Below are 19,690 nucleotides of genomic sequence, written 5' to 3'. Positions count from 1 at the left end.
AGGCTAGAGGAAGTCAGTAACAGGATGGAGGCAACACAGCTGGTAGAACCAAGTTCAGCCAGACCTATGTTGTCTGATTCTGGAATCTCAGCCCCAAAGTTTTTGACTAAGTTGAGAGCACAGAAGTTTCACTTCATATGCCTGAACGCCTGAAGCTAAGCGGCTTCATCCCCCAACGTGGGGGTCTGCTCTGTCTGGTCACCTGCCCCCAGGGACATCTAGTTAAGAAGCTGGCATCCTCAGCACCAGCGCTCGGTGCCTCAGTGCCCTCTGGAGCAGGCAGTCCTGCCCACCTGGATTCCCATCACGCAGGACCCGCACCCTTGTCGTTCCCCCAGACACTGGCTCCTCGGGATTGCCGTTTGTCCTATGCAGAAGCTGCATGGCAACGTAGTCAGGAACTACTGTGGAGTCAGAATGCCTGGATAAGAAACCCAAATCTACCACTCACTGGACAAAAGTCTAGCTTCTCTGAGCTTCAGTTTCCTTATCAGCTCTAATTCATAGGGTTATTTTGAGAATTCAAATGCTCGACGCATGGTCGCTACTATATTTTCTGCCCTTGCTTTTCCATGTCCTGGTCTTGGGACTGCAGTTTCTTCCTTAGCTGAGTCCAGTCTCCAGCACACTTTCTCCCCAGAGGACAGAGCTCGGCCCTTCCCAGGCTGCCCAGGAAGCCAGGATGGGTTGTCTGCTGAGGGATGGAAGCTTAGGGCTCCGAAATAGGAGGAGAAGCTTTCTGTCAACTGTGGATGGTCTGTTTGTCTGTGGAGTGTCAGACAAACTCCAGAGGGGGCAACAGCGCCCACCGTGGAGGCGATCTGGCCACGAGAGAAAGGACCCAGCTTCCCTCTCTCTCCGTCACCCATTTGCTCCCTCGCTTCCTCAGTTGCTTGGCACTTATCTGTGGCGCTTCTCCTCCTTGCCAGGCACTGCGCTAGGCATGGGGGCAGAGCCAAGAAGAGCCAACGGTGGCCTTGAGCGGCTCGCAGCCAGGATGGAGAGGCAAATATAAACCAGGCCTGGGACAACAATGCAGAGTGGAAAACGCCATCAAAGGGCTGAGGACAGGTGCTGTGGGAGCAGGGGAGGGCACGTCAGCATCAGGACCCCCGGCCCGCTCCCCCCCGGGGTGAGCTCCTTCATCCTCACCATCCTATCTGTTTCTTTGTTTTTGTAGTCTTGATTTCTGGCTTTGTTTTCCCTTCTCTTTTCCAACAGAGAGCCTTTGGAAAAATTCCACCCTTGTTTCAGTTGGACTAGGGAAAAGGGCATTTGTCTACTCTTTGGCCAGGAGAACCAAGGGGTGCCAGGTTCCTGGAGAGTCCAGGTGTGGACAGTGGGGTGCCGGGGCTGCGGGGAGGGAGGCTTGGAGAGCACGCAGCGCAGCACCGGGGCAGGGAATGGTGACAAGCAGGGGCTGCATGCTCCGGTACCCTCTTCCCAGAGCTCGCCTCATATCCCCCATCCTCTGTCCTGATTGGAGGGGAGAGTTAAGGCCCCCGTCCATCTCAGGGAGCCCTGTGAACCCCGCTTTCAGTCCTCTTTCCCCACCCAGGGTGCTTGGAAGGGCTGCGGCCCCAGAGGTGGAAGTGAGCCTTTGATATCGGCAGCTCGAGGGCTGTGTATGTGTGCGTGTGTGCACGCGTGTGAAATTCCTCTTGCCCATTTCTCCCCTCACCCCACCCTCCACACCACACACACACACACACGCTCCTCTTATTGATTCCTCTTTTCCTGAGCCTCAGCACTGCATTCATTCATCGAACAAATATTTATTAAACACCCATTATGTGCCAGGAGCTGGAGATACACTCGTGGGAAAAGACTGTTATTTCAAAAGGTTGCATAGGCACCAGGAGTGCGTGCATATGTGTGTGTGTGTGTGTGTGTGCACATGTGCGTATATGAGCAAGTGTGTGAGGGTGAGGGGAGCAGGAGGGAGAAGAATGTTAGCAGCTTGAGTTCAGGAGACAAGCGGCTTGCACTTGCATCCGGGTGCTACCATTTGCTAGCCTGGTGGCCTTGGGTAGGGGATATACCCTCTCCTGGCCTCCTGCTCCCATCTGCAAAACAGGTGGCAACAGGACTCAGCCCTCGTAGCTGTTGTGAGGAGCGGGCCGAGGGAGTGAGTGCATGCGTGCAGGGTGTGCAGAGCAGTGCCTGGCGCACAGCAGGTGTTCAGTAAGTATTAGCAATCGCTGGTGCCTCCTCCTCACCTTGCTCAGAGCTGGGTGTGGGCAAACTTGGGAACGACCTGTTCTCCAAATCTGCCTCCTGCTCACTGACTCAGAGGCAGTCACCGGGCGCTTACCACCTTCTGCCCCCGGAGGCTCATCTACAACACGCAGCCTACAAACCTCTGTCTAGCCATACCGTTGCCATCTTCTGCCCTTGATCGGTCCCACTCCCCCACCCCAGCTGCTTGTGATGGGGAAGAAGTGATGTCACACAGTGGGAGCTGCTTCAGCCCCGTGCCACCCTCCAGACATAGGTCTGCACCGGCAGCCCCCTCTCAGCTGGCTGGGAATGGAGGAAAGAGATGCGGGAGCATCTGCGGTGGAGCCCAGGCACCCAGCCCTGTGGGACTGGGGAACAAGGGACTTGTCAGGGGAGGGAGGATGAGGGGGTTCCAGCGGAGAGGGATCCATCCACGGCCTTCCAAAGTGGGAGGCAGCTGGCACTAATCCTGGCTTTAGAAATGGCAGGGCTTCCTCCGGAGTCAGGGCTAGGCCAGCAATGGCGTGGTGGGTTCTCTGTTCTTTTTCTTCTTCTTCTTCGTCTTCTCCATTTTTCGGCCATGCCACGCGGCATGCGGGATCTTAGTTTCCCGACCAGGGACCAAACCTGCACCCCCTGCAGTGGAAGCTCGGAGTCTTAAACACTGTACCGCCAGGGAAGTCCGTGGTTTCCCTGCTCCTGAACAGCTGTGCCGCCCCCTTGGCATAGGGTTCGAGAACTGGGGAAGGAGTGTGGGCTCAGCCAGGGCTAGAGGAGGGTTCAGGGAGTAGATACACACACATACACACACACACGATCCCCCATGAGGGTGCAGATGCCTGGCTAGGAAGGAAGGAGGGAGAGGGTCTGGTGTGAACGTGTGTGGGTGCGGGAGGTAGCTTTGTGGTTGTGTGAGTGGGTCTGGGTGTGCCTGCTGTCTGTGTGTTTCTCTTTTGGTGCACCCAGGTCCCTGTGTCTGCATCTCTGTTTCAGTGTGTCTCTGCATGAGTTGGATGTCAGGGTAAAGGTAGGTTTTTTGCTCCATCTCTGTCTTGTCTCTTTACTTGAGGCTCTCAGCAAGTCAGCAGAGAGAATTTTCCCTTTTGGGAGGGTGGGAAAATATGGCTCATCGGGGCAGTAGGGGTCAAGGCTTTCATAAACACACACAAAGCACAGGACATTCTTGTGTGTGATCCTAAGCTCCCACCAAACTGGGATTTATACACATTTAAGAGAAAGAAAGCCAAGGACTACGAGTGTGTCTGTGACTCTTCTGTAAGTCTAATGTCTGGTGGGTATGTGTGCTCGTTTCTTGGATGTGTTTGTCACTCTGTCCCCAAGGCACTGTCCGTATCCATAGACGGGTGTATGTCTGCACATACGTGCTGGTCCATGTTTGCCTTTAAGAAGCCATTTATCAGAAGAAGCACCGGCTCCTCAAACTCAGACAACCCGAGGTTCAAATCCGAGTTTAGACAGTAACTAATCCATTAACTTTGGACACGTTCCTAAACTCCTGTAAGCCTCAGTCTCTCCACAGGGGTGATAATAGCACTAACCTCACGAGGTGCTGGGAGGATTAAATGAGATCATGTTACACACCTGGCACAGGTGAGAATATGTCAACAGCCCCATCTGTGAATGTGCCTCTCTGAGAAAAATGTCTCCACGGTTGTGACTGTAAAGTATGACATCTCAGCCAGATTCTCCACTCCTTTAGGGCACAGCGTGGGTCTTATGATCTTTAAGGACTCAGGACACCTCAGTGCCTTGTATATATTTCATCTTAGGGGAAGTGAGTTAAATAAGCCTGGGAAACATAGGCCTGGTGTCTGATGTATGCCCACCCCTGGTGGTACAGGCAGGGCGAGTTGGCTGGTGATGGCATAGTGACAACAGCCCCCCATGATCACTACCACCCACTTCACTCACATCTCTGCAACCCCAGGCTCCCTCCCTTATGGCTGATGAGGCTGGCCCAAGACTCATGGAAAGGCCGCCTTCCTCCTTTCTCTGCTCACCCCACCGCAGGCATCAGCCTCGGTGCTGGGTAAGCCTGGGTGGAGTTTTTATGGACCAGATCGGGAGGGTACAGGAGAGCTCTCCATTCCCGATGATATATCCCTCCTCTGCAGCATGTGGGTGTGCTGTGTGTCTGTGCATCGCTCTGTTGGGGGTGTGACGTCTTTCTGTATGAAGCTTCTCTGTGTTATTGTAGGTACATGCGTGTGCTACTGTGTGACGCGCCTCTGCCTGGGGTTTGCTCTCCTCCCCCAGTTTTCCCAGTTACATAAGCATCTGAGGGGCTACTCAGGCCTGGGCAATGGGCTCCCCCTGCTGGCAGCCTCTGGAACTCACAGCCTGGGGAGGGGCACGTGCAAGAGCGGGTCTCCCAGGGCCTCATTCCCACTGGAGAGGCCAGCCCAGCCCTCAGCGGCTGCCTGCCCTCGGCTCCCTCCCAGCCCCAAGCCCTAGGGTGTTCTCTGCTCCCTGAGTGTCCCTCTCATGACACTCATTCTGGGGGTTGGTTATTACTTGCTTGTGGTACAACTCTCCGGCACGACTGTATGTTCCCTGAAGGAAACATTTCTGCCTGTTTACCTCTGCATCTCCAGTGCCCTGCATGCGGTGTGGCCCCATCGGTATTTTTGTATGTGCGCGTGTGCTTCCACAGCATGTCCATTTTTTGGAGACATTTTTATTGAAGTATAATTGATTTAAAATGTTGTGTTAGTTTCTGCTGCACAGCAAAGTGAATCAGTTATACACATACATATATCTACTCTTTTTTAGATTCTTTTCCCATATAGGTCATTACAGAGTATTGAGTAGCGTTCCCTGTGCTATACAGTAGGTCCTCATTAGTCATCTATTTCCAGTCGGTATTTGTTCAATAAAAAGGTTATAGGGTGAAGAGGCTTGGGAAGAGAGACGGGGGGGTGGGTGAGGGAAGATTTGGGGTTTTGGGGACAGATAGGCCTGAGCTCGTCATACCTTGGCCACCTAAAAGCTGTGTGGCCTTGGGCAAAATGCTTAACCCCTCTGAACCTCAAGTTTCTCATATGTTAAATGACACCATCTGGCACAATATACTGTAAAGACTGGAAGTAATGTCCAAAAAGGCCTTATTGTACAGGCATCTGTGAAATTGAACAAAGGAAACCTAAATCAAAATGGAGTCAGGAAGCCATGAAGGGAGGTCTCTCATGCACTCATTACTCACCACAGCTTATAGATCCCAGCAGGAAGAAGGAAGCCTTCCTTTTGACCCAGCAACAAGCTGCCCATCACTTGCAGCTAATAAAAATTCCCTGCCACGGCCTGCCCTCCTCTCCTCCCATTTCTTCCTAAAACCTAGTAAAACTTGACCTTCCCTTTGTCTCCTTGGACTTGCCTGTGGTTCACCATAGTTTGCTTGTCCCGAATTGCAATTCCTGTGCTATTCACGGATAAACTTATTTTGGTTAGCTTAAGACCTTGTTGTTTCATTTTTATTTTGTTTTATTTTTTAACATCTTTATTGGAGTATAATTGCTTTGCAATGGTGTGTTAGTTTCTGCTTTATAACAAAGTGAATCAGCTATACATATACATATATCCCCATATCTCCTCCCTCTTGCATCTCCCTCCCACCCTCCCTATCCCACCCCACTAGGTGGTCACAAAGCACAGAGCTGATCTCCCTGTGCTACGTGGCTGCTTCCCACTAGCTATCTATTTTACGTTTGGTAGTGTACATATGTCCATGCCACTCTCTTACTTCGTCCTAGCTTACCCTTCCCCCTCCCCATGTCCTCAAGTCCATTCTCTATGTCTGCGTCTTTATTCCTGTCCTGCCCCTAGGTTCTTCGTAACCATTTTTTTTTTTTTTGATTCCATATATATGTGTTAGCATACGGTATTTGTTTTTCTCTTTCTGACTTACTTCACTCTGTATGACAGACTCTAGGTCCATCCACCTCACTACAAATAACTCAATTTCGTTTCTTTTTATGGCTGAGTAATACTCCATTGTATATATGTGCCACATCTTTTTTATCCATTCATCTGTCCATGGACACTTAGGTTGCTTCCATGTCCTGGTTATTGTAAATATTGTTTCATCTTTAAGGGTGACATTTCATGACAACCATTAAGGGATCCGAAGGAGATGAACCCCCTGGAACTGCATGCCCTCCGCTCCTGTGAGATGTCTTCTTTGGTTCACAAGCCTCCTCTCAGATTCGAGCTCCCTCTTTTTGGTCGAGTTCTCTGACTTTATTCAGGATCTGTTTTCCTGAAGGCATTGTCCTTTTGGTGAGTACTTGTTTGTTTTTCTGAACTTCTAAGTTAACATTATGGGATCCCATAAACACTCTCAGGATGGCCCTTCCTTTGGGACCCTGGCCCCATTCTGTGTTTAAAAACTATGGTCCCTCCTCATTTGCATTTTTAATGACATGGACTGACCTAACCAAAGATAATTTAGAACTTCAATGGCTATTATGGCGAAGCTTCAATCTCCCCAAATTTGTTTCTCTCAGAACTAAACTTGAGGACCACAACTCTAAAAGACAACAAATTGAATGGGTACCTATTTCAGTTGACATCTTGAGGCTTTACAAAAAAACCTTTCTAAATTGACAGAGGTGAATAAACCATTACAAGAAGATTAAAACGCATTGGAAGCCTCTTCATCCTCTTCCCCTACTGCACGTACTCCACCTCCTTTGTACCCACCACATCCTCATTCCAACCCTCCCAGTGAATTTCCCTTTTTCTCCAAACTTCTCCCTCCTTTCTTTTCATCCGAAACTGTTAGAACCTGCTCCTTTAAAATCAGTCCCTCTGAGGATCCTATTGCTAAGCCCCTAATTTCCTATGTCCTCTAGACTAAGGCCAAACTAAAAGCCATAGTCAAGGATTTTCCTAGAGCTACTGAAGATCCTTATAGATTTTGCAGAGGCATTTAATACAGGTACCCAGACTTACCAGTCAGGTTCCTCAGATTTATACCAGCTAGTTCACATGCTTGTTGGCAAAGGCCAAGCCCAACATTGAATGAAAACAGCTAATTGGGATAATCCTGAAAAATCTCTAGAAATTATAGGATCAGGCTCGGCAGTTGCTAAATGACTTCACCTGGAAATCCCAAAAACCTGTTAACTGGAATAAGATTCAGGCTTACACTCAGAAATCCAGTGAACTTGTGCACGACTATTACAGTCAACTCCAAATGTTTTTGAGATATCTGGTCTCCCTCTGGATGTCCAACCCAATTGGGTAGGCTTCAAATCTGTGTTCATCAATGGGCTAAACCAGGACTTTTCTCTCTTGGTTAAGAGAACCAGAATAGAATGGGAAACCATGTCCATTGCAGACTTAGTTTGGCAAACTAATTAGCCTGCACCCTAGATGATTATACTAAGAAAAAGACCATTAAAATCCTTAATCTCTAGCTTCAGCAGATGGAGGCCTGTAAAATCCCCCCGGCCTGTTGTTACTGTAAGAAGTCAGGACACTGAAAAAAAGACTGCTATAAACTAAATGGTCCAGGAGTCTTCAATCACCAAACCAATCTTTCCAATGTCCTTCCACATCCCAGTGATGGGACTCCGAGGAATTCCAGGGGCTTTCCCCAACCCTTCTCCAGGCTGGGAATGACTTTCCACTGGAGCTACTATTAAACAGCCCCTGGGGGCTTCCCTGGTGGCGCAGTGGTTGAGAGTCTGCCTGCCAATGCAGGGGACATGGGTTCGAGCCCTGGTCTGGGAAGATCCCACATGCCGCAGAGCAACTGGGCCCGTGAGCCACAATTGCTGAGCCTGCGCATCTGGAGCCTGTGCTCCGCAGCAAGAGAGGCCACGATAGTGAGAGGCCCGTGCACCGCAATGAAGAGTGGCCCCCGCTTGCCACAACTAGAGAAAGCCCTCGCACAGAAGTGAAGACCCAACACAGCCAGGAATTAAATAAATAAATAAAAATAAATAATTTTAAAAAATAAAAAAACAAAAAAAAACAGCCTCTGCTTCAGAATACTAAAATGATTCATATAGTGGGGATCTCTGATAAACTTCAACAAGTCAAGAGAAAAAAACCATTGCATCAAAAATGCTTAGTGCCCTTTGAACAAGAGTGAACAGACTGGTGATGACAAAGTGAGGGAGCAGGTTGACACACTGTTTGAAGTGTTGCATATCGTGAATTTTAACACCAGTGTGCAGACTTTAATGTTGCTTTCCCAAGTCATGAATTCTCAGCAGATGATATCAGACCAATATTATGCAGCATTGCATAGGAAGATGCTGGATCCAGGGATGATGTTTATTCCTAAAATACAACCCAGAAAAATCCGTCCTCACTGCTTCTAGGCACTTTACATTGCCTGATGGACCATCTGAGGCTTGGCAAATGGATTTCATACAGCTTCCCCCACCTCACGGGCGTAAATATGTCTTGGCAATGATTTGCATGTTTTCTTTCTGGACTGAAGCTTTTCCATGTAGACAGGCTACTGACTCCTCCGTGGCTAAGAACCTATTGGAAAAGATCATTCCTACCTGAGGGAACCTCCTCCAAACTTTATAGTGATAGGGGAACCCACTTTACTGGTCAAGTGTGACAAGAAGTCTGTGCCATATGGCCAGTTCTACAACATTTTCACTGCAGTTCTCGTGCCCGGTCTCCAGGACTAGTCGAATGTACCAATGGCATCATCAAAACCCAACAGGAAAAATCTGTAGAGACCCTTCAAATACCCTGGCCAAAAGCATTGCCATTAGTCCTTCTGAACCTTAGGACCACTCCTTTCAGAACCCACAAACTATACTTAACCATATATTAGAACAATCTTTCCATGGCATGCTCCCAGGACATGAAGACCTTAAGCACCATACCTTACAAACTGGAGAGTTGTCTATTGGAAAAGACATCTCCAAAAAGACTCTCTTCAACCCCATTGGAAAGGTCACTATCAGGTACTGTTAACCAACCCTTGTGCCACGAAACTCCAAGGAATATGCTCGTGGATCCATGTGTCACATCTAAAGAAAGCACCAAACCCTGACTGGACCTACACCCCAACTGGTGACCTAAAAGTAAAGATTTCCAAGAATTGAAGCATACAGTAGCTTAAGGAAACAGCTTTCCCATGATGACCGGCCTGTATATCTTTTCCCTACTGTTACTTCTTGCCTTATCTTCTCCCTCTCTTTCTTGGAAAGACGATGCTCTTACCCATATTTCCTAATCCATTGCCAAAGGGGGAAACCTTCTGACTGTTGAATATGTTACCAGAAACCTCAATATGTCCACGACAGTGGTGACCCTCTGGTATTAAGTCTGCTTGATGTAACGAAATAACCCCTCTCTTTGCAGGCTTTAGGGACAAAATCCACAGAACAGAATGGTTTCTTCTTAAATAGTCCCCAAACATCATTGACTCTTGGCTCTAAAGGACCAACTGGTAAATTCCAGTTAGTGGCACTGTTAATAAGTCTTATGTGCACCACCTGGCTTCAGCCTTGTCTGTGGCAAATGAAACTCTCAATGAGCCTATGAATGTCTGGACAGCTGGTAAATGGGAGGCCAGTGTTTATTGGGATATTTAACCATCCCTGTTAATATCTATAATAAATCTGAAGCTTCCCACTGATCTTCCCCATTAAATCTTCGTAAGCATCTTAAATGGGAACTACCTGGGGCATACATGACTCCGGGCTTGCCTCCATAGCGAGAGGCTTTCCCCCTTGGGTCAAAGTGCCAATGAGAATATGAACATAAATCTCTCCCTAACATTAGAAGAGCTAGCTGATTCTGCAGCCTAACAATGATCACTTGATTCCTTGGCTAAAGTAGTTGTAGACAATCAGTAGCCTTGATTTTGAACAAGGTGGCATTAGCATATACCACCTGTTGCATGTGGGTAAACGCCTCTGGAGAAGTAGGAACTCAATTATACAAGATCAGGGAACAAGTGCACTTGCTATTTGTTCAGTTGACTACTTTAGGATCATGATTTAAAGCCATCATACAAACAAAGTCATATTACTTTTAATTTGCTTTGTATAATCTTAAATTTTTGCACCTGTTGCCTGCCCAACCTCTGCAGAAACTATGCACCAAACAGAATGTTGACTCAACATGATGCTTTCAAGGAAAGAGTTTGATCAAAAGGGGAAAATGTGAAAATGAACAAAGGAAACCTAAATCAAAATGGAGTCAGGAAGCCATGAAGAGAGGACTCTCACACACATATCACTCACTGCAGCTTACAGATCACAGCAGGAAGAAGGGTTTCCTTCTGACTCAGCAACAACAAGCTGCTCACCAATTGCAGCTAACGAAAAAGAAAACTGCCACAGCCCTGTCCAGTTTCCTCCTAAAACCTAATGAAAGCTGACCTTCCCTTTGTCTCCTCCGACATGCCTATGGTTCACCAGTTTGTTTCTCTCAAATTGTAATTCCTCTGCTATTCCTGAATAAACTCATTTTGGCTAGCTTAAGACCTTGTTATTTTTAAGATCAACACGTCCCATAAACTGCATCTATGATGATGATGATGATGATGATGATGATGATGTTTGGCAACATCTCGCATCTCTCGAGCATCAGGAAGGCATCATGTTCACTCCACTCCCAAATAAAGGGAGAGTGGCTTTCCTCCCAAAGCTTCCCTATACATTTCAGTTTTCACACAGCTCAATCTGGCCTGTGGATGAATTTAGATGGAATGAATCTGGAGATATCAGGCTGTGGATATGACAAAGTAGGAGGAAAAAGGCACCCTGCTCCCCTGTTCCTGGGCCAGAAGTGGAAGTATTGAGAGGGGAGGTTTGGACCTCTGATTCCGTCAACTGTCCCCAGCATTCTGTCTCAGAATTTCTCCAGTCTCTCCAGGGTTCCTGAAGGTGGCTTCAACTGAGCACCTCCTCTGATCTAGCCACTGTGCCAGGCTCTGGGAAGACAAAGTCAAGGAATGTCTGGTCTGGGCTGTGTCACTTCCCCTCTCTGGGCCTCCATTTTCTCCTCTGTAAAAGGGAGTGAGGAGTGAGTGGGAGGGTTGGGGGAATGAATGGGGACTGATGGAAGTTTGAGGATGAAGGTGCTAGATGAGCTCTGGGGTCACCTCCTACGGATGGCCACTTTGACAGCCTTAGCTTTGCAGACCTGGCTGTCCCTTTTCCTGGTTCTGGCTCCACCCTTCCAGCTCCTCCCCACTCCCCACATTCTCCATAATTGAGAAAGAAACAGAGTGCCTAGGAAAGATGCCTTTTCCTGTCTCCGACCTCCAGGGCACGCCCCACCCCTCTCAGTGCAGAGTGTTGTCCACTTCTCCTCACTGGAACTAGAGACTCCTTCACCCAAACCCAGGCTCACCCTTTCCTTAGGTCCCAACTAAACCTCTTAGCAAAGAGTTTAAATAATTTATCCCCCGGCCCCATCTCCTATTTAGTGTATTCTGTGCCAAGCACCTTCTGTACATTATCTCAATTAACGTCACAAAAATCCTTTGGGATGGATGACATCCACCTCAATTTGCCAACAAGAAAACAGGTTGGAGGAGGTTAAGCAAGTTGACCAGGATCGCCAACCAGGAAGTGACAGCATCCAAACGGCCCAGCCTCCTAACTCACTTCTTCTGGTTCTGCCCCAAGGGGGTGGCAAACAGGTCTCCAGTGACCTTGCAGAGCCGTGAAGCGCCCTTCAGACCAGATCCTCCTCATTCCTTAACTCCTAGATCCCGCCCTTTCCCACTTCAGCAGGGTTTGCGGCGAGGCCTAGAGGCCCAGAGCAAATGGCTGGATTCAAAGTGAGAAGCCACAGTCACCTCGCCGACCTCAGGGCCCCTGCACCCAACTCTCAGGGGAAAGCCGGAAGGTGCAGGGCACCTGTGCACTCTGCGGCGCTGCCGGGGATTTGGCCAAGACCAGGTGCAGCCCGCCCCCGGACCGGGGTCGGGGCGGAGACAGGGCTGAGGGGGGCGGGCCTGGGTGGGGGTCGGGGCGGAGCCGGGTACCGAAGAGGGGGCGGGGCTAGGGCTGGAGTCCGGGCGGAGCCTGGAACAGGGGCGGGGGGAGCCGGGGCCGAGGTCCAGTACCCCGCTGGGGCACACCCGGGGACCTGAGCGGGGTCAAGGTCTGGAGGGGTCAGGGCGGAGTTGGGGACCGGAGTGGGGCCGGGGCCGGGGCCGGGAGCCCAGGGCGGGGGCGGGGCCCGGGTAAGGCGGGGCGGGAATGGTCTTCCGAGTTGCCAAGGCGGGAGGGAAAGCAGTAGGAGGAGGAGAGGAGGAGGGGAGAAGGGAGGAGGGAGGAGGGCAGAGGGAAGAGGGCAGAGGGAAGAGGGCGGTGACTTGGCAGCTCCAGCTTCGCTCAGCTTCGCTCCGCGCACCCACGCCTCGCTGCTCCGCTTCGTGCCCCCCACCCGGGCATGCGCCCCCCGAACCCCCGGCCACCCAGAGCCCGCGCCGCCCCCCAGAGCCTTCGCAGAGCCGGCTGCGCAGGATGGGCGCCCTCGGTCCCAAGCCGCCGCCGCCGCTGCTGCTGTTAATCCTGGGTAAGCCCGGCCCCCGGCTCCGGCTCCCAGCCCCGCCCGGCAGGTGCCTGACACCTGGTGACCAGCCCTGCCCGCCTCCCCAGCATTTCGGAGCCCCTCGCACCCCTTTCTCCGTCAGGGGCTCCCCCAGCCTCCCCGGGCCTGGCGCCCAGCTGCTCTGTGTGGCCGCGCTCCGAGCCAGTCTTGGGGCCGGCGGGGGGTGGGGTAGCGGTGAAGGCTCCCCAGTTCTAGGCCCCGGGCTGGGGCACAGTGAGGACCCACCGAGGTGTCGCCCCTAGGAACCGCCAGGCCCCACTTCTCAGCCGGCACACTCAGGTCCTGAGGTCGCTGCGCCCAAATGCTGCGACTCCTCTCTGCCTCACTCAGCTTCAGGCCCAGCCTTGGGTGCTCGCCCTGCGTGGGCAGTGTCTGTCCATCTTTATAATTGCCCGAGTTGGCTGGAGGCCCAGGGGCCGGTTCTGCCCACAATCTTTGAAGTGCGTCTCCCCTAATTGCACACCCCACCACCCCCTTCATCATCTGAAGTTGGAGGCAGTTCCATCTCCGTCCTGGGCTGCGTCTTTCCCCCACTTTCCCTCTCCCAGATAGCCGCACTTGGCTTTGTAGCCTCCCACTGGTTGTCACACCCCCTTAGTCCCAGCTTCCCTGCCTCAGGAGAAACCAGGCTCCATGGAGACTGATGCTGAGATCTCCAAGCACCCTGTATCTGTTGTGGTGGGTGTTCATGGTGGGATGTTCTGGGCCACCGCTGCATGGATGCATGAGGACAGTGACAGTGGAAATGTTTTGGGCGTGAATGGGAGGGTTCCCTGTAGGGATGGTCTGGGGAGGAGTATGGGATCGAGGCAGTGAGACTGCCCGTACAGATGTTCAGGAGACGGAAACCCTTGAAATAAGAACACAGGGTGGTGAGGGGGTGGCTTTGGTGCCAGGATTTGGAGCTGCCATAGTTAAGGCAGAGGCTGACGTAGCCCCAGCCGCCTGTTTCTAGACCAGAGCTCCATCGCAGTGCCAAGGAGCCTCCCTGTGCTGCATAGGTCCCTGGGCCCTGTGGGACTAGAGTGAGCCCTCTCCTTGGGGCCCTGGGTGGGAGGCAGGAGGATATACAGAGGAAGGAGCTGTGAGGCCTGGCAGCCTAGTAGTTGGCCCGTTTTCCCCAGTGGGCAGCGTGGAGCAGAGAGGAGCCCAGGGTAAAGGTGGTGCAAAGAGACAGAAAAGCTTGCTGAGATCTGAGCGCCCTGGGTGTAGGCGCTTACTTTCATTTTGAAGATGAGGAAAAGGAAGTCACTTGCCCCAGAGAACATATCTAGTGAGTGTTGGGGCTTGGATTTGAAACCACTCCCATCTGACTCCAAAGCAGGTCTCTTTGCTCTCCTTTCCCTCTCCGCTGACACAGAGGAGGGGACCTGGCTGGGGAGAGAGCTGCCCGGCAGCTGGTTTCCCAAGGCGGTGGGGGTGACTTTCCCATGGGTATCTCCAAGCATCAGCAGTTGTGGAGCCAGGAAGATGGGAGGGGACCCTCCTGAGCAGAGTCTGCCCGGAGCCCAGGGAAGGTGTCAGCTCGCTTGTCTCCGCCATCACTCTGATTATGAAACATCCTCGGGCAGAGCCCTTCTGAGACACAGGCTCACTCACTGTCAGGGTGGAAGCTCTTAGCTCTCTGCCAGTGTAGAAACTGAGGCCTGGGAGTGGAAGGGGCTGGTCCAAACGGTACAGCTGGGGATGGGGATGGGGATGGGGCTGGAAGCTGACCTCCTGATCCCAGCCTGTGCTCTAACCGAGCAACCGCAAGTTTTCCCTGTGACTCAGCCGCAGGAAGAAGGGAAAGGTAAGGGTAGTGCTTCTGGAGGAGCTGGAGGACAGTTTGACTACAGATTAGGTGTTTTCCTCCAGCCCCTGAAGAAAGGTGACGGTTATGCCCCTGGGAGTGACATTCTGGTTGGTGAGGTCAGTGCCTTCAGGCCTCTCCTTGGAGTTCCCCATCGCCTCTCTGGCTTTGTCCCTCTGCAGGGGCGTGTGGAAGCTAGCCAAGGATAGCAGGAACTTGGCCAAGACATTATACTTCTTGTACCTTAACTTTCTCATCTGTAAAATGGAGGCAGAGGGCTGACCCAGCCCTTCTTACGTTCTGAGGTTCTGTGATCTGGGGCTGTGGAAGGATGGAAGGAGAGAAGGAAGAAGCTGAGCCCTCCAAGGCCACCAGGAGTATCTGCGAGGGCAGGGTAGGGGTGAGGGTGGGGTGAAGAAGCATTTTGGCCTCTCTGAGAAAGATGGGAAGGGGCAGCTGGGGGGTTACTGCCTCCCTACTGAAAGGGAGCGGGATGTAAATAAATGCACACCATATGCAAATGAAGGCTTCCGTTAGGGAGTTGGAGGGGGTCGGGTGAGGGTTGTTTGTCAGCTGGGCCTGCCCCGGGAGATTGGCAGGCACTGGTGGGGGAGGGGAGCTTCTGCCCCCAGAGGCCAGGGCAGAGGCTGGCTCTTGCCCCCTGAGCCTCAGCTGCCTCGGCAGCCCTGTGGGGCAGAGAAGCAGTGAGCTCATGGCACAGCTGGAGTGGGGAGGGATTGTGTGGTGAGAACTGACTGGGCCTGTGCCCTGTCCTGCTCGGGCCACTGGCTCCATTGTCTGGAGTCCCCTGGTCCAGGTGACACAGCTGAGCGAACCAGCCCTTCTGATCAAGATTTTGCCAGCTCCCTTCAAACAAAGGAGGGGGACATGTGGTCTCAGGATCCCTTAGCTAGAAGGCTCAACAGGCATAAACGTGGGGAAACGGAGTGGAGGGGGAACTAAGGCACAGCCGGAATCAGGAATGGTTAGATCAGGAAGCAGATACACTCCTTTCTGACCTTAGGTGCTCTGCTTCTGGCCTGCCAGTAATGGGATGTTTCTGGGTTCTGAGGCAAACCTGGCTCTATACCAGCACCTCCTTGAGACCCAGGTGTCTTACCTCCCAGCATCCTTTGCCTGTTCTCGGAACAGGGCCCAAGTGTATACCAACTTTCCTCAGGTTTCCTCTCCTTTCACAAGCAGAGGTCAAGAGTGATGTGGGGGCCGGGGTGGGGGGGATGCAGTAGGGACCCAGGCATCCCTAACTTCTCCTGTCCTTCCCTATAGGAGTCGGGTGCTGTGCCCGGGAGGTGCTAGTCCCTGAGGGGCCCCTGTATCGCGTGGCTGGCACAGCCATCTCCATCTCCTGCAATGTCACTGGCTACGAGGGCCCTGCCCAGCAGGACTTCGAGTGGTTCCTGTACAGGCCTGAGGCCCCAGAGGCTGCCCTGGGCATTGTCAGTACCAGGGATACCCGATTCTCCTATGCTGTCTTTGGGCCCCGAGTGGCAGCTGGTGAGGTACAGGTACAGCGTCTGCAGGGTGATGCCGTGGTGCTCAAGATTGCCCACCTGCAGGCCCAGGATGCTGGCATTTACGAGTGCTACACACCCTCCACGGATGCCCAGTACCTGGGCAGCTACAGCGGCAAAGTGGAACTGAGAGGTACTGGGCCCTGGGTTGGGGTCAGGGCCGTGCCCTCCCAAAAGGCAGAAAGTCAGGGCCAGCAGGGACCTAAGAGGAACCTGAGGCCCAACGAAGTTAAGTGACTTGCATGAAGTTACCCAACAAGTTAGTGGCTGGCCTGAGACTCTAACCCAGAACTCTTCATTCCAGTCCACTGCTCTTATTCTGTCAAGCTACTTCTGGGAGAGGAGAAGTGTCCTTAAGCTGTCCAGCCCCTTTCCATTCCCTGATAGGGGAGGGGAGCCTGATAGGGTGAAGAGACTCCATTCCTGGAGATTCCAGGATCCAGATCTGGGGGAGCGGGGGTGGCAGGGGAAATAGAGGCAGGGTAGGAGGAGTGAGACCACATGACAGTCTTGCTCTCTTAAGTTTCTTTGTCTTCTGAGAAGGAAGACAGAGCCACTCTTCTGAGTATTTCAAACAGGGGTCAGTCTCAAGCATAAGGGTGAGTAGGCGATGGGCTGGTTCTATGAAATTCAAGAAGTATTGAGTGCCCGTTGTGTGCCCAGCACTGTGCTTGGCACCATTGGGTTACAGAAGGAATAATACAGCATGAAGTCTCTGCCTTCTAGGAGCTCACAGTCTATTTAGGGAAATAGGTTGTAGGTAGGAAACAGTACCAAGGGTTAGTTACTGTACAGCTCCCAGCCCTCCCTCACTCCAGCTGTTCTCTCCAGTTCTTCCAGATATGCTGCAGGTGTCTGCTACCCCCCCAGGGCCCCGGGGCCGTCAGGCCCCGACTTCACCCCCTCGCCTGATGGTGCACGAGGGGCAGGAGCTGGCACTGGGCTGCCTGGCACGGACGAGCACCCAGAAGCACACACACCTGGCCGTGTCCTTTGGGCGAGCTGTGCCCGAGGCGCCAGTGGGGCGAGCAACTCTGCAGGAAGTGGTGGGACTCCGGCCCGACCTGGCCGTGGAGGCCGGAGCTCCCTATGCTGAGCGGCTGGCGGCAGGGGAGCTGCGGCTGGGCAAGGAGGGGACTGAGCGCTACCGCATGGTGGTGGGGGGCGCCCAGGCGGACGACGTGGGCACCTACCACTGCACTGCCGCTGAGTGGATTCAGGATCCCGATGGCAGCTGGGCCCAGATCGCGGAGAAGAGGGCTGTCCTGGCCCACGTGGACGTGCAGACGCTGTGTGAGTGCCGTGCGTCCCACGGCGCCAGCTGGGAGCCTTGGTATCTCAGGAGGCACCATGGCCACCATGGGCACTAGGTGGCCATCGTCTGACTCCAGGGAGCCCGCCTTCCCTAGAGTGAAGTCCCATTAGTATCGCTTCCTGTTAGCATCTGTACCCATGATGGACTTTCTCTGCTCAGAAATTGGGTGTGGGGATGGGAGGGCCATGGCTGAGAGGTGAGAGCCAGGCCCCTCGGTGGCAGAGACGGGTGGCCTCGAAGTTGCTGCTATCAAGGAAGGACAGGTGCTCTGTGCCCTCTCCTGCCTCCCTGACACCCCTTCCCCTCCTGTGTTTCAGCCAGCCAGCTGGCAGTGACAGTGGGGCCTGGTGAGCGTCGGATCGGCCCAGGGGAGCCCTTGGAGCTGCTGTGCAATGTGTCAGGGGCCCTGCCCCCACCAGGCCGTCATGCTGCGTACTCCGTGGGCTGGGAGATGGCACCTGCAGGGGCACCTGGGCCTGGCCGCCTGGTTGCCCAGCTGGACACGGAGGGTGTGGGCAGCCTGGGCCCTGGCTACGAGGGCCGGCACATTGCCATGGAGAAGGTGGCTTCCAGAACCTACCGGCTACGGCTGGAGGCTGCCCGGCCTGGGGATGCGGGCACCTACCGCTGCCTCGCCAAGGCCTATGTCCGAGGATCTGGGGCCCGGCTTCGGGAAGCCGCCAGTGCCCGCTCCCGGCCCCTCCCCGTGCACGTGCGTGAGGAAGGTGAGAGGGGGCGGGTTGGCCCTGGACAGGATACGGGGTCTGCAGAACCTTTCCCTTCTGTTTCTGTGCCTCTCTCCCTCTCCGTCGGCTGCCTCCGTGTCTCAGTCTCACACTCCTAAGATTGTGGGAACACCCGGAGTTTCTGGGGTGTTGCTTGGACAGCAGTCCTAACCCCATGCCCCCTGACCTTTCACCTTCTGACCTTTGTTCTGCAGGTGTGGTGCTGGAGGCTGTGGCCTGGCTAGTGGGAGGCACAGTGTACCGCGGGGAGACGGCCTCCCTGCTCTGCAACATCTCTGTGCGGGGCGGCCCCCCCGGGCTGCGGCTGGCTGTCAGCTGGTGGGTGGAGCGGCTGGAGGAGGGGGAGCTGAGCTCTGCCCCTGCCCAGCTGGTGGGTGGCGTGGGCCAGGACGGTGTGGCAGAGCTGGGGGTCCGGCCCGGAGGCGGCCCTATCAGCGTGGAGCTGGTGGGGCCCCGAAGCCATCGGCTGAGACTCCACGGCTTGGGGCCCGAGGACGAAGGCGTGTACCACTGTGCCCCCAGCGCCTGGGTGCAGCACGCTGACTACAGCTGGTACCAGGCGGGCAGTGCCCGCTCGGGGCCTGTCACGGTCTACCCATACACGCATGGTGAGTGGTGCCCCCCCCCAGCCCCCCTCACCCCCATGCTCTTGTTGTCCCTTTTGCCTCTGATCCTCCTGCTGGTGGTGCCTCTGGTTCCTCTTTCTCTTCCTCTTCGCTTCGCACGGAAAGTCTGAAAGTCCAGCTTTCAGCCCTTCAGTGCCCGGCTGCCCCGGTGTCCTGGTGGGTAGGGGCTGGCTTGAGCGCAGAGAGGGCGGGGAGCAGGCGGGGGAAAGCTGTGTGTGAACGGGAGGAGGTGGTGTGGACGGCCTGACCGAGAAGGTACTGGCACACGGGTGGGAACGTGGGTGGAGGGCAGCGACACCCCAGGCTGAACACAGCCCTCCTCTCTCGCCCAGCCCTGGACACCCTGGTTGTGCCCCTGCTGGTGGGTGCAGGGGTTGCCCTAGCCATCGGAGCCACCGTCCTGGGCTCCATCACCTGCTGCTTCATGAAGAGGCTGCGGAAACGGTGATCCCTGACACCCCAGGTGAGGGGCAAGGACCCCCAGCCCCAGCCCCGTCTTCCCTAGTCCTGAGATGAGCACCTCCCTCCCTGGTCCCAGCTGGAGAAGGAGCAGCCCCGCTCAGCTCTGCGGTCCAGGGCCAGGAGGAAGTCACACTCTCCTCAGCCCCCTCCACGTGCGCTCTCCCGTTCCTGCAGGTGTGACTATCTTCCAACCCAGCCGCGAGCCCGCCTCTGGTATCTGAATACCCTCTCCCTCTGCCTGCCCTTCCTTTAATTTATTTGACCTACTCCCACCCAGAGTGGGGGACACGGCCTCCATGCCCCACTCCTTCCTTCCCAAGCTCCTCCCTCTGGCCTTCTGTTCATGATCTCATACATAGCCCAAAGGGAGGCCGTTCCCTGTCCTAGAATTAGTTTTTCTAAAATGTGAATAAACTTGTTTTATAAAA

The 19,690-nt window shown here is 53.7% G+C and overlaps 1 protein-coding gene across 4 annotated transcripts; it reads left to right on the top strand.

The window, feature by feature from the left end:
- Positions 1 to 12,486: 12,486 nt before the first annotated feature.
- Positions 12,487 to 19,690, top strand: IGSF8 (immunoglobulin superfamily member 8). 4 transcript variants are annotated; one of them, XM_036852514.1, is made up of 7 exons: positions 12,487 to 12,753; positions 15,869 to 16,246; positions 16,945 to 17,406; positions 17,746 to 18,153; positions 18,369 to 18,782; positions 19,133 to 19,263; positions 19,437 to 19,690. In XM_036852514.1, exons 1-6 carry the CDS (start codon positions 12,702 to 12,704, stop codon positions 19,246 to 19,248), a joined length of 1,830 nt encoding a protein of 609 aa, XP_036708409.1. In that variant the 5' UTR covers positions 12,487 to 12,701; the 3' UTR covers positions 19,249 to 19,263; positions 19,437 to 19,690. The 4 variants fall into 4 exon arrangements, with proteins under 4 accessions (XP_036708409.1, XP_036708418.1, XP_036708398.1 ...); XM_036852523.1 differs by having other exon boundaries at positions 19,405 to 19,690; XM_036852503.1 differs by having other exon boundaries at positions 12,488 to 12,753; positions 19,133 to 19,690.

This window comes from Balaenoptera musculus, chromosome 1 (assembly GCF_009873245.2).
Source record: "Balaenoptera musculus isolate JJ_BM4_2016_0621 chromosome 1, mBalMus1.pri.v3, whole genome shotgun sequence".
In the NCBI taxonomy this organism is placed as follows: domain Eukaryota; kingdom Metazoa; phylum Chordata; class Mammalia; order Artiodactyla; family Balaenopteridae; genus Balaenoptera; species Balaenoptera musculus.
The sequence above is the reverse complement of the archived record's forward strand: the minus strand, read 5'-3'. Positions and strand labels throughout refer to the sequence as shown.